At 43.3% G+C, this 13,015-nt stretch overlaps 1 protein-coding gene across 3 annotated transcripts in view; it reads right to left on the bottom strand.

Moving 5' to 3' along the window:
* P3H2 (prolyl 3-hydroxylase 2) overlaps positions 1–13,015 on the bottom strand; it is a 267,791-nt gene that overhangs the window by 32,535 nt on the left and 222,241 nt on the right. For all 3 annotated transcript variants that reach the window (XM_063916463.1, XM_063916464.1, XM_063916465.1), the window contains 5 exons: positions 9,557–9,699; positions 7,585–7,674; positions 2,424–2,464; positions 1,314–1,402; positions 688–815 (listed from right to left, as the gene is read on the bottom strand). In XM_063916463.1, coding sequence (XP_063772533.1) covers positions 688–815; positions 1,314–1,402; positions 2,424–2,464; positions 7,585–7,674; positions 9,557–9,699 — 491 coding nt within the window. The remainder of the gene's footprint in view (positions 1–687; positions 816–1,313; positions 1,403–2,423; positions 2,465–7,584; positions 7,675–9,556; positions 9,700–13,015) is intronic.

Below are 13,015 nucleotides of genomic sequence, written 5' to 3'. Positions count from 1 at the left end.
GAGTTTTGCCCTCTTCATTTAGATTTGCCCTCTAAAGAGCAGGGCCCTTGCTACCCTGTTTCAGTGGCAAGGAATAATATAGTCTAAAAAGTGTTGAACATTATCATGGTACATCTTTGTTATTTTTACCGCAAACCTATCCACAACCTCTGCAAATATAATATTTAATATAATATAAAATATCCACACAATCAAGTGCGGAGTCTTGTAGGTAATGTAAGTAATTCCAGATACACTTCAAGATGTTCAATTCTTTGTAACCAATGAAAAGAGAACTGGTCTAGGGCTCATTAAAAAAAAAATCAAAGAAGCACCCAGCCTCATTTAAGGATCGTAAAGCCTCCGGATATATAAAAATCTAAACTGAAACAGACAAGGCACATGAATGCATAACATTACATTTTATGGGTTAGGACTGGTCCTTCAGTAAACTTCGTTTTATTCTGACTTCCAAGAATTCTTGAAGTAAATATTTGTACCCTTTTTAATTCCAGGAATCATATATCTGGAACTTCCATGTAATATAGAGCCAAGAGTTATGAAAACTTTCATTAAGTATTCTTGTTTGCACTTTTTTTCTAATAAGCTATTTTTGAATCAGTAGTTATGAAGTTTTCTACATTGAAATGTAATTTATGTAACAGGAAAAAGCAAGTTTCTCAATGCATTCTCAATGTGTTAACTTACATTGGCTACTCCCTGCAGCTCTTGACATTCGTCCTCTGTAATAACGTTATCGAGCTGGACTCTCTGAGTGCCATTAAGATACTCTGAATTGTGCACAAGTTTCACATTATCGTATACCAAGGGGCCCCCTGAAATGAAACATTATCCATTTATACAGTATATATGTGAAACACTGAGCTGCCAGTAACAGCAAGCGAGGACGCTGCATCCTGACAGTAACTAGAACCACAGTCAGCACTTTCCTCATGCACAAATACATAATCATATTAAGTCAAATCTGTAACGTGGTATAAACCAATTCTAATTGCGCTTTTTCAGGGATTCAAAATAGGAACTGTACTTTATTTCTGAACCACCAGAGGGCACCAAATAATTAAGAGCCCTTTCATAAGCTCGTCATAAAAGTGAAATATGATTAACTGTATACAGGGTATTTCATTTTAAATTGAAGCGTAGAGTTGAACAAATATACAAAAATTTAACCAGAAAGATAATACAACTTTGATAATTGTTCTAGTCAATACTCCATAATACTACATAGTAATACCTGGCATTAATTGTTCTACTGTGCATGAACTCTGAACATCTGGTCCTTAAGAAGAGGTTATTGAACAAGTAACACTTACCCTCCCTTAGCTCTCGGTCAACTCTGAGCACAGCCTTTTTTCCTGATAAGAGTCCAGTGACATCGGTCAGCGCAGTCCCAGATGGGATCCTGCCAGAGAAAAGCACAAAGATATAGAAAAAAAAAAGTCTGAAAGGAAATATATTTAGCATACACATAACACAGTGCTGTACACTATATTCGTATCATGGCAACTCTTTCTCAATACATTTAGTGGATCATAAATGTATATTTAAAAAAATAAACAACTACATATCCAACAACAATACAATAACAGAGTGCTAAGCTTCAGGTAGGCTCAGTTAATAATAGTTCAAGGAGGTAAGAACCTAACACTACAGATGTGTCCTCACACACCTAGTGACTTTACGCCATATGGAACGAAAAACACCCGTTGTGACTGAGCCGCTACGAGAGATGTAGAGTACCACCATTTTTTAAATTTAGCATCTCCCGGAATCACAGATGAAGCACAACGGAACTTGGCGTAAGAAAATGCACAGCATCGTAGCACTTTGTACACAGATACAGACTCATTCGCACACAGATGTACAAATGCCACACATCAAACTGATTAGTGCAATCTAGCAGAATAGATTTGTCCCTTCCAGTTGTTTTATGTGCGTGAATAAGATAAGTGAAAAACACGCCTGGCATGACCAAGTTGTGCGGCACCTGGTGCACCAAGCGGGGCTGTTTGGCTTGACTGAAGCCACAGTATATGAGGAAATATATGTACATTAAATTGGGTGTTGGCATAGAATAGGAATGCTTCTAAGGTAGGCACATCTACTTATGGGTGATCAGCAATAGTAGGAGAGGAAGAAAGCAGCTGTGCCACTCTCCCCAGGGCTAGTTACCCATTTCTTCTTACGATGGATCTAGATACTGCATGTCTTTATACATTTTAGTTTGAACGAGCAGATATAAAGAATCAAGAGGTAGAAAAAGAAAGGAATATATATATTTTTATATACAAAAAAGTAATTCAAAATTAATTCATCCTAAACAACAACATAAACATTAATTGTAGCACAGAACATTTGCAAATGTGCAACTGTCGAGGACGGCTGCAGCACAAATGTCACATCTGCATGTAAACATACTGTACCTGTTTTCATCTTGCCGGTCCCCACCAGTAACCCAAAAGTCCTGTAATAGAGTGAGCAGAATAAATGTTTTTGTATCTTAAACATTTTCTTCATCTAGGTAATTCAAATTATTTATTTCCTGGCATATGGCTTTAAATTCTCTCCAAAGTAACACGTCATCTCCTGCATTTGCCCCATATAGTGCTTAATTACTGTATATTGCTTAAACAATTACAAACAGAGAGAAAATAAAAGAATTACAAAAGTTGTAGAGTGTTTTCTTATATCCTCTGTCAAACAAAATGACATGTTCTTTCCAGATCTAGTTTTAAATCTTAGGGCTGTAACACACGCGCCGGCTCATACCGCCCGGCAAAATCCCAGACGGCTTTTTCACGCTGCCGTGCTGCTGAGACACATTCAGAGCAATGTGTCCTTTCACACGGCACGTCCCCGGCACGGCTGCCGGGTTGCAGCCGGAAATATCAACTGGAAGATCCGGCTGCCGGGCCGGGGCCGTCTTTGTAGGCAGAGAACCGTGTGTGTGAAGGGGAGCTTTCACACACAACGGTTTTTTTTAGCCGCCGCTGCTGCGCATGCGCACAGCATTACACACGGCTCAAAGCCATTGTGTGCGAAAGACCCTGCCGGATGGCAAAAAGCCGGACAAAGTTTGTCCGGCTTTTTGCCATCCGGTGTAAACCGGGTAATGTGAAACAGCCCTTAGGGTGGGTGCACACCAGAAAGATATTGGACTGATCTGCGGCATTGGAATGACAAATTGTCTACATCACCTAGTATGTACGCACAAATGCGTGCTCCCACCGGTTGTATGCAACACCCTCCGGTTGGCCGTGCTACATGGTCAACTGGAAGATATTGCATGTGACCCAGCTCTTTGTAATGAAGGACAGAACAGTGGACCTAATTCAGACCCGACTGCTGCAGCGGCAGCAACCGTCGCCTCACGCCCTATGTCTAGTGTGCACGCGTAGCAGCCGCACTGAGAATGCGCACCCAGTTAGATGCGAAAGCATCTCACTGCTGAGATCGCCCCTGCCTGATTGACAGGCAAAGGTGGTCGCGGGGTGGGAGGGGGCTTTCCGGACAATGCAGGCATGTCCGGACCGTTGCTGGGGTAGGCCGCAGCGGCTGCATGACGTCACACGCAGCCGATGCGACCTAGAACGTTAGCTAGGCTGCACAGAGAGCTACTTGGCGGGTACGGAAGCATCACTGCCATGCAATGCGGGGCAGACTAGCCCTGTGTCATCCCGCATGTCAGAGAAACGGATTGTAGATGTGCTAATTTTAGCACATCTACGATCAGGTCTGAATCACCCCCAGTGATCATTCCATCCTTCATCACATCGGACTGGTATGTATGGGCAAATCAGGTATGGTCCAGGCCGAAGGCAGTTCGGTCTGACCATTGGCTGACTGCCCATCGTTCAGGTGTGTATCCACCCTGAGATAAACTGTAGGTTACCTTTGACAGGCTGGATGAGAAGTGATCTGATAACTGGAGTCATGGCATTAAAGCAATATGTGCATTTTGCTTCCATTTTATATTACATATAGATATATCTGGTCTCTCAGGTTCATATACGGCATTGCATTGTGTTGCATTGTGAGAAATAAACAATTTGAAGAGGAAAGAAATGATTAACATTAATAATAACAATGAACCTATCAAAGCGTGTGGCTTGTCAGAGCCGAGTAGTATATTTGAAACAAAACATTTCTGCCTACAATAAATCTGCCCAGCACGTGAACTAATGCATCCGCTGGGGATGTTTGTCACTCCCAAGGGATAGTGCATAAGACACAGAGTGATTGGCTTATAGTTCTCCAGGGGTTGTAGTCACCATAACGGCGGTCAGCACACCGACACCAGGATACCGGCTGCCAGAATGCCGGCAGGGGGCCCAGGAGTATTCCCACTCGTGGGTGTCCACAACACCCATAGAGTGGGAATAGAACCTGCGGTGAGCGCAGCGTACCCACAAGGGACTTCGTTGCACTCGCCCCCCTGCCGGCATTCGGGTGTCCGGGATCCCGGCGTCAGTATGCTGACTGCCGGGATTCCGGCCGCCGGTTACGCATACCCAGCTCTTCTCCAGAGCGATTGAACTGCTCTTAGCAGACTACAGATTAGTGGATACACTTACAGAACCATTGCCAGTGATGTCACGATTCTGGCGTCAGTCACATGACCGCCGGCATCCTGACTGCCAGGATGCTAAACGCATCCCTGTCACAGCAAGCATAACTCACAAGGCTTTCACAAGAATTTCAGCTTAGAGCTATATGATGGGGTACTAGACAGTAACACAACCGTGATTACAGCTGCTCTTAATAAAACTCTGCAGCAAATGCTGCTATACACACAATGTTGCATTACTAGAAGCTGTCAATTTATGTAAAGTATTTTATTACACATACTGTATGTAGCAAACTGTAGCCAACCTTCTAAGTGATTGCCTATAGAAACCAAGAGCTTTCCTAAATATTGTCACAGCGTGAATACATCTCTGACAGGACAGACCTCAAGTCATTAAGAACAATAACTATGAATTATTATCTGTAAGTCGTGGTTCCGTTCGCTGCATTAACATCCAGCCTGCTCTGCTCATGGTGATATCTGCTGAATGTGCTGTAGAAGGCCTGGTTTATTATAATAAGTTCTGCTCTTCTACACATTGTAAAGTTGAACTATTGAGCTAAATCATGCATTGGTGTCGAGAGGCCCCTTCCTCACCTACATTCTTTAAGGATGAAAGCATTTCTCAGCTCTTTATAAGAGTTTATTCTGTGGATGGATTTCAGTACTCATATGATTAGAACAATGTTGTTACCAAATGAACCGTGATGTCTCACTCAGCATTGCAGTGGGGGAGGAAAGGATCAGTGCTTTGCTTCAGAGTCAGCTAACAGCAAAGAGTTTCTGTTATCCTGCTATATTTATATCACGGCTATTTTGTAGGGATGAATCAATAATTATGAGCCTGCAATCTATGGGGCAGATACAACTTTGTGTGATGGTCGCAATGAGCTGTTATGGAAATGCGCATTGCAGCCAGCCATATTTCACATTTCTCCTCACACTCTTTAGAGGTGGATAGAAAAAGGTGTGATGATAAAAGTACAGTAAATGGTGGCTATGTACGCACCCGAGCACTGCCATACAACTGAATCAGCCATCCCTATAAATTAAATTCAAACAAATGCAAACTTGTTGACAGTTAAATAGCCACTCCTCCTGGATAGTCCTGGAGAGTGCAATCATGGATAAGATGCATCATGTGGCCCTGCCCACTCACTATGCAAAGTCACTATTAGTGGCACTTCATAGGGGAGGGATGAGGACACAATGACATAACTCACTGCAAATCCCATTATCAAACACCTGGGACTGCCCCACTTCACTCGGGAGGTTTTGTCTGATAGTGCCCCACAAAATTTGGGACTCTTCTAGACATTCCAAGAAAGTTGGTAAGTATAAACTAATGACATCACTGCTTCAGTGATTTAAATAGGGCTGAGTAACTGATATACACAGTATATTGGATTAGCCTAAAAATGCACCCTTAATTAGGTATGAAAGGTACTTTTAGCTACAGCCTATCCCTAGATATCACCTGCATTACAGATGTAGCCTCTGTGGCGTGTAGTGCAAAAAAATAGTTGCATTACATTTGCCTGCGCCTTGTCACAGCATAGTGTATTCAATCACAGTTTAATGAATTAAGGGCCTAATTCAGCATGGAAGCATTCTGCGTTCCCTTCCCCCAATCAAAGCCAGCATGTAATCATTTACATACAGTAGTCTACCAGCCGTGTTGTGTTTGGCATTTACTAAGTAGTATACCCAGTCTGTGAAATCACAAGTCTCACAGGGGGTGGGATTAGTAGTGGGGGAGGCTGCCTATTAAAGCAATGTGGAGGCCCAGGAAGAAGCACAGTAAACTCAGTCGCATAAAGAAAACAGTCTTGTAATTTGAAAAGTCACACTTGTATATCTGTGTAAAAAGTAGCATTATATCTGTGTAAAAATTAGCATCCACAGTTTTTTCTAATTTTCATACTTTGCATGCAGACTCAGACATGCACACAAATATATAGTCAAAATAAGAAAAAAAACTGTGGATGCTAATTTTTACACAAACATACAAGGGTTTCCTTTGTGGGAATCATGGGCATGGTAATCAACGGTGATACCATTATGCCAAGAGAGCCATGGAGACAGGTGATTGGCACCTGCAGTGACATAGTGATGTCGCTCATTATAAATAAAAAATATATATATAGTGCTGTGTGTCCCAACTCTATCGCTGATTGTATTGATTTCTTTTCTTTTAGAAAGCTGTGTAGAACTCTGAACTGTGCTTTTTCTTTATGTGTGTTGGAGACGCTGAGCAAATCTTTTTCTGTGTTCAAATTTCTACGTAATGTAGGGATCATTTTATACAGCGCACCAGTGGAACTTTCAGTTGTAAGGCATGTTGTCACTGGGTGTCTACCGTTCCAGTGATTTCGTACTCCGCCCTGCAGTATTAATGTATTAAAAAAGAAATACTATATTTAATGTGCACTGGCCCGCTTATCAGGGCTTGCTACATTGTTCAGTATTCTATTCTGCCTTATCTATCCACTGCTATTCAGCACTGTACTGTAGTTTTCATTAGTGGAACAATTCCCACCCAGTGGTGAAACTGTGTATTGCATGCTCTTGATCTTACGCCTTACTTCACCTACCTGTGCTATTTGTATGGCGCGACTAGGACACCTGTATGGTGCAGCAGCAACGATAAGCATGGCTAAATCTGTATATGCTGTACTTATGACATCCATTTATATGTTTACTTACCTGTAGGCAGTGTTTTCTCCCTATTAAAAAGTAATTATTCAGAAAAAAGTACCTACTGTATATTCACATAAAATGACAAGATGATACAGGATTTGAATTTTTTTTGATAATTTAGTAGATGCATATTTTAAGAATTTCTGAAATGACTTCACTGATTTCTTCCTGCTGCTGGAACTAGTTAATAAAATTCAAAATAAGACAAAAAGTGTCACTGCTGCATACTCCTGAGTACCACCACAAAGAGCACTGCTTATAGACACAACTACAGTGGTATTTCCTGCCATAGATAGTTCAGACAAAAATACACTTACCGGCTCATTGTATGAAAATCCCAGTCCTTCAGCTGCAGTATGGAGGATTGCTGATTCCAGCCTGTGACGTCTAACAAAATCTGCAGCATCCTAGAAAAGCAATACACAAACATCCATTACACAGCTACTGAGTGGTCAGAGTGCTTTCTATATGTACAGTATTTTCACCATTGTGACTATCTTCATATTGATCATTGCTTTCACAATTTTAATCAAATGTATGAGCAAATGTAATTTTATATATGTCAGATGTTAATGGGATATTTGAAGCTGGAACTAACTCATAAACTGGAACTGGCATGGTGTGTTTGAGTAGAAAGGTCTCTTTTCTAATTGTGTGTTTACGTGAAAATATGCAATTATGCACATTTGCATACAAACTGGTCTTCCTCCGTGATTGAGCGCTAAGTGTTGTACATACAACACTTAGCGCTCAATCACGGAGGAAGACCAGTTTGGGGTTCTACCAGTTATACAGGGTTCCACAATGTGACATAACATTTAGAGCCACGTGACATACTAGAGAAATCAATTCAATGTAGTGTTAAACTGCGCAACTTACTGTGATACAGCGGTAACGTTTTGGGGCATTGTCCCCAATAGCTATTACCATCTACAGATAAAATAACTTTCAGCATGCAAAGAGAAATCTCTGCAGATTCATCTGATTACCCCAAAACGTTTTGTGCGGATGTGCAGGCTAAGCTTTCACAGGTATACACACCAGTAACCAGCAGCGTAAATTTTCGCAGCGGGTACCAGTGGCAAAATTAAATACATTTGCATTCGCCGGAACAGCTGTTTATCATGAAGTTGCCCCTGCATAAATAAACTGATGAATAGCCCTCAAAAAGTATTTCTTATCACTATGACAAGCAGGGATAAGAGATTATATTTTTCTGGGGCCCCGCTCCCACCAATGATAAAAGTCTACCTGCTCATGAATTCAATTTGTTCCTGCATATTTCATCAAACTTAGTAATGCTTAAAAGTAAGTACTATGGACATAAGTATGTACAACAAAATTAAGGACCCAAAGTCGTAACTACCACAGGTGCAGGGAGTGCAGCTGCTATGGGGCCCAGTGCTGAGAGGGGCCACCTTCCCTGTCACAGTTACATGTGTTACATATATTTTTCATTTTCACCATGGGGTGGTACATTGGTGCCATTACAAATGTTTGCCTTGGAGCCTACAATATATCTAGTTATGTTCCTGGACCAGCTTATTGTAATGTGGTAAATAATGAACTGGAGGACACTATAATGTTGCATAATATATAATGGGACACAGTAATGTGGCACAATATCAAGTGGAGGCACTATAGTGTGGCATAATATGAACTGGCAGCCCTACAATGTGACATAACATTTATTAGGGCACTACTATGGGACATAATAGTAACTAGGGCACTACTATGGGGCATAATAGTTACTAGGGCACTACTATGGGACATAATAGTAATTACTACTAATAACTACTATGACTCAGAAAATTAACTACGGCACTATTATGGGGCATAACATTAACAACTTCTGCAGAAAGGTGTCTCTTTAGAAGCACTGGGTCAGGAGCACCTTCAATATGTTGCTAGTGGGCCAACAAAGTTCTGGCTACGCCCCTGGCTCCAATAATTATAACATCTTACATTCATATTGCTGCAATAAGAAATTCATTATAAATGGCTAGCATCAGATTATGGCCTTAGCTATCGGAAGCCAAGATCTCAGATATAAGAATCCTCTCTATATGTGTAAAGAGTAGCGTACCATATGTGTTCCCCTCATCAAGGTAACTTTTAACCACCAGTGTAAATACATTGGTTATACATAGAACTAGGAATATCAAAACAGAGTGAACGTAATCCCTCTTCATATGGCTCCATGGCAATCACAGTGAACAACAAGCCATAGGCATTTATATAGGTGGGGAGAAAACACATTTAAGCACTGATGCATCTACAGATACTCACCTTTCTAGGTTTGATGTCAGCTGGATACAAATAGTCAGTTATAAAGCTTTCATAATAGCTGACATTCTCAGACACATCTGTATCCTGAGGATGGAACAACATGTATGACTTGGCACATTCCAGCGCTTTCACATGATCCCCAACTGAATGGAAACACAACAGCATTCAATATTATATGTGGAAAGTGCTGTCTGCTTAAAATATACATACTGCCGTGAATTGTAATGTGCCCCACAACAAGCCACAGAACTCTGTTGACATGTGGAAATAAAACAAGAAAACGCTTAGTACATTTCCCCCCTTCAACTTAATATACTAAATTAAGGGGAAATTGGAAGGGAAAGGGAAGGGGAAGAAAGAAAGAATGAAACAGCTCCCATGTAACAATCACCTGAGAATAAGATACATCATTGTTTCTGTTAGGACAATACAGAGCTTGCTACATTTGTTCTGGTCTTTGCCATGAGCCAGGGGTCCCAAACCAAATTAAGGGCCCCATTTATCAACGAGTGATAAAACTCGTTGTGAATGATAAAACTTGTTGCGCATGATAAATGGTGCCCCAGCCAATCAGCTCCCAACTGCCATGTGTTCACTGCCGCCGAGGGGGGGCGGGTACTAATTACCCGGGCCTGATAGAGGGCCTCGAGGGGCCCAGGTCTGCCGCCGCCCCCTATCTGTCAGCAGCAGCTTTATTCTTCAGCCAGCACACGCTCCTGTATGCTGGCTGGGCCGTGGTGGTGCAGGGAGGCGGCTGCTGCTTAGCAGCAGTAGTCTCTTCTGCCTGTGCCAGGGGGAAGGGAATCACACTAATCGTGCTTCCCTCTGAATTTGCCTTTGCTGAAGGGCATGATAGCGCACCCTAAAATCATGCTCAGCTCTGAATACTTTTTTTTACATTCATTTGTACAAGGGGGCGTGGTCACACTTCCTACAATTAGGCCAGGCCCCCCAAAATGTACCTGGGCCCGCAACAGCTCTCTAAACCCCTGCATCTGTTTAAAAAAATTACAGTTGGGGGCGGATTGGCTGGAGCACCATTTATCATACGCAACAAGTTTTATCAGTCACAATGAGTTTTATCACTCGTTGATCAATAGGCACCTAAAGTAGTTTATTTTAGTAAAAAACTTGGCTCACAGACACGGCAGGCTTTATTATTGTTTATTAATGGATACTTATATACAATAGCACCAACAAATTCCTGGTGCACTTTACAACTGGGGAAAAAAAACACTACTGGAACAGTAATAAAACAAGACTGGGTAATAACAGACAGAAAAAGAGGTATGAGTGTCCTGCTCTCAAGCTTACGATCTGTAGAGACTTAGGCTTTGATACAGAAGGATAAGTGCTACACACAGAGCTGGCGCTACCCGCTCAGCAAGGTCTGCAAAGCAGGGAGGCACCGGACTGGAGAGGCACTGGACTGGAGAGGCACTCTCCCTGCTTTGCAGACCTTGCTGATGTGCTTTGCTGCTGCCCTTTGCCGCTGTGTCTGTCACACTGTGCGACAGGCAGTGGCGCCAGCAGCATGGAGAGCGGCTCCCCCTCCCTGCCTCCTTACCACTGCACTGCATGCTGGCTGCCGCAGCCTGCGCCTGTCGCAGTGTATGACACCTAGTGGAGCCAGATAGAAAGAAGGGGAGCAGCGGGGGTGAGAACTCTGGTGTTGCAGCCTATGCGGGGTCCAAACCTATGGGCTGCACAAAGCACTGCAAGCCTGATGGCCGGAAAACATGTAAAAAAGCTCCCTCCACATGCCTCCCGGAGGTTGCTGCAACCGTCTCTGAGCTCAGCCGACAGCAGTTAGCAGGGGTATTACCAGCACCTGCTCCCAGGAAGGTGCCTTGATACAGCAGCACCTGGGAAGCAGACACTGCTGCCTTTTTACTGTAAAGAATCGGTTGAAGCCAAGTACAGGTAAGCCTACCTGCCCTGGACATTAACCTACATTAACTGTCCATATACTTATTCCGTTGTATACTAAACAAGGAAGAGTACGGGGGCCATTTATCAATGATATTAGCACCCAGGATCGAATTACAGAATGCGATCACATCGGTTGAATGTATCACCCGGCACAGGCAGGGACAGGAGCCCTCCCTGCGATGTGCTGAGTGCACTTCTCTGGACTCTGCACAGTCAGCTTTACCGCCATGCACATTTATGGCAAAGGGTTCCTGGGGAACCCTGCAGGAATTACATCCCGCGAAGTGTGGCCCATAGGCCCCTTAGCTGTGGACAGTGGCAGTTTTAGGTCTGGGCTAGCGGTTTGCCTCCCGCTTCACGTTGGGTGGAAATAAAGTATGAAGTAACCTCAGAGATGGTCAGGTGCCGGGGGACCTACTACCATGGCCACACCCGATGAGTGACGGGACACACACACAGACACACACTCTCTCTCTATAGAGGGGCTCTACCTGGTGCAACATCTGTAAGGGGCTCTACCTGGTGCAACATGTGTAAGGGTCTCTAACTGGCACAATATGTGTAAGGGGCTCTACCTGGTGCAACTTGTGTAAGGAGCTCTACGTGGCATAACATGCATAAAAGGGACTCTACCTGGCGTAATGTGCATATAAGGGGCTCTACATGGCGTACTATGTATAAGGGGCTCTGCTCTACTGTGATGTAATGCATGTAAGGGGCTCTAACATGGCATAATGTGAATAAGGGGTACTACTGTGTGGTGTAATGTGACTGACAGACACTATTGTGCGGTGTAATGTGAATTGGTACTATTCTGTGGTCACGCCCCTTCCCCAGGAAGCCACACCCCCAAATTTTTGCTGCACGCATCTATCCCTTTGTAATATATGTGAGGGAGAGCACAAATTCATTATTTGCATCGGGCCTGGCTACACATACATATCAATCCAGCCAGACTGCAGTGATTCTTTCTGGGCTGTAATGATTCAGTCACACAGCATTGTTAGCCTGGGGTAAGTGGGAAGTGTAAGTGTAGAAAGAAAACATATGTAAAGTTATGTGTGGATTGTGCAGAGGGGAGGTAATTCATCAAAAAGTTAAGTTTTCAGGGATTGCTTGAAGGTTTGGAGACTAGAAGTCTTGTTGTGCATAGGAGCGCATTCAACAGGGTGGGCAGAGGCGGATTTAGACCTCATGGGAAGCTTAACCAAGACACCAAATTGGGGCCCCCCTTCCTCAAACAATCCTCAGTTAGCCCCCACCCACCAATTGTAGCAGACAGGACCCTGCTCTTTGTGCCACCCCCCAGTCAGTATATGCTCCCTAATCTGCCCCATGCACAATAATAGCAGGCAGATGATAGCTGTACTAGTGTACTTAAGCTCACACTGTAGGCACTGTGCACAGGCAGGTGCAGGCAACTGGCAGCTATCTAGTCACTGACAGCCTGATGGGAGTATTCAGCCAGCCCAGCACTCGGACATTTTCGGCGGAAATCAGAAATGCCCTCCTGACTCCATGATCTGT

The sequence above is a fragment of the Pseudophryne corroboree genome, chromosome 4 (assembly GCF_028390025.1).
Source record: "Pseudophryne corroboree isolate aPseCor3 chromosome 4, aPseCor3.hap2, whole genome shotgun sequence".
Lineage (NCBI taxonomy): Eukaryota > Metazoa > Chordata > Amphibia > Anura > Myobatrachidae > Pseudophryne > Pseudophryne corroboree.
This window is presented reverse-complemented; position numbering and strand designations above follow the sequence as displayed.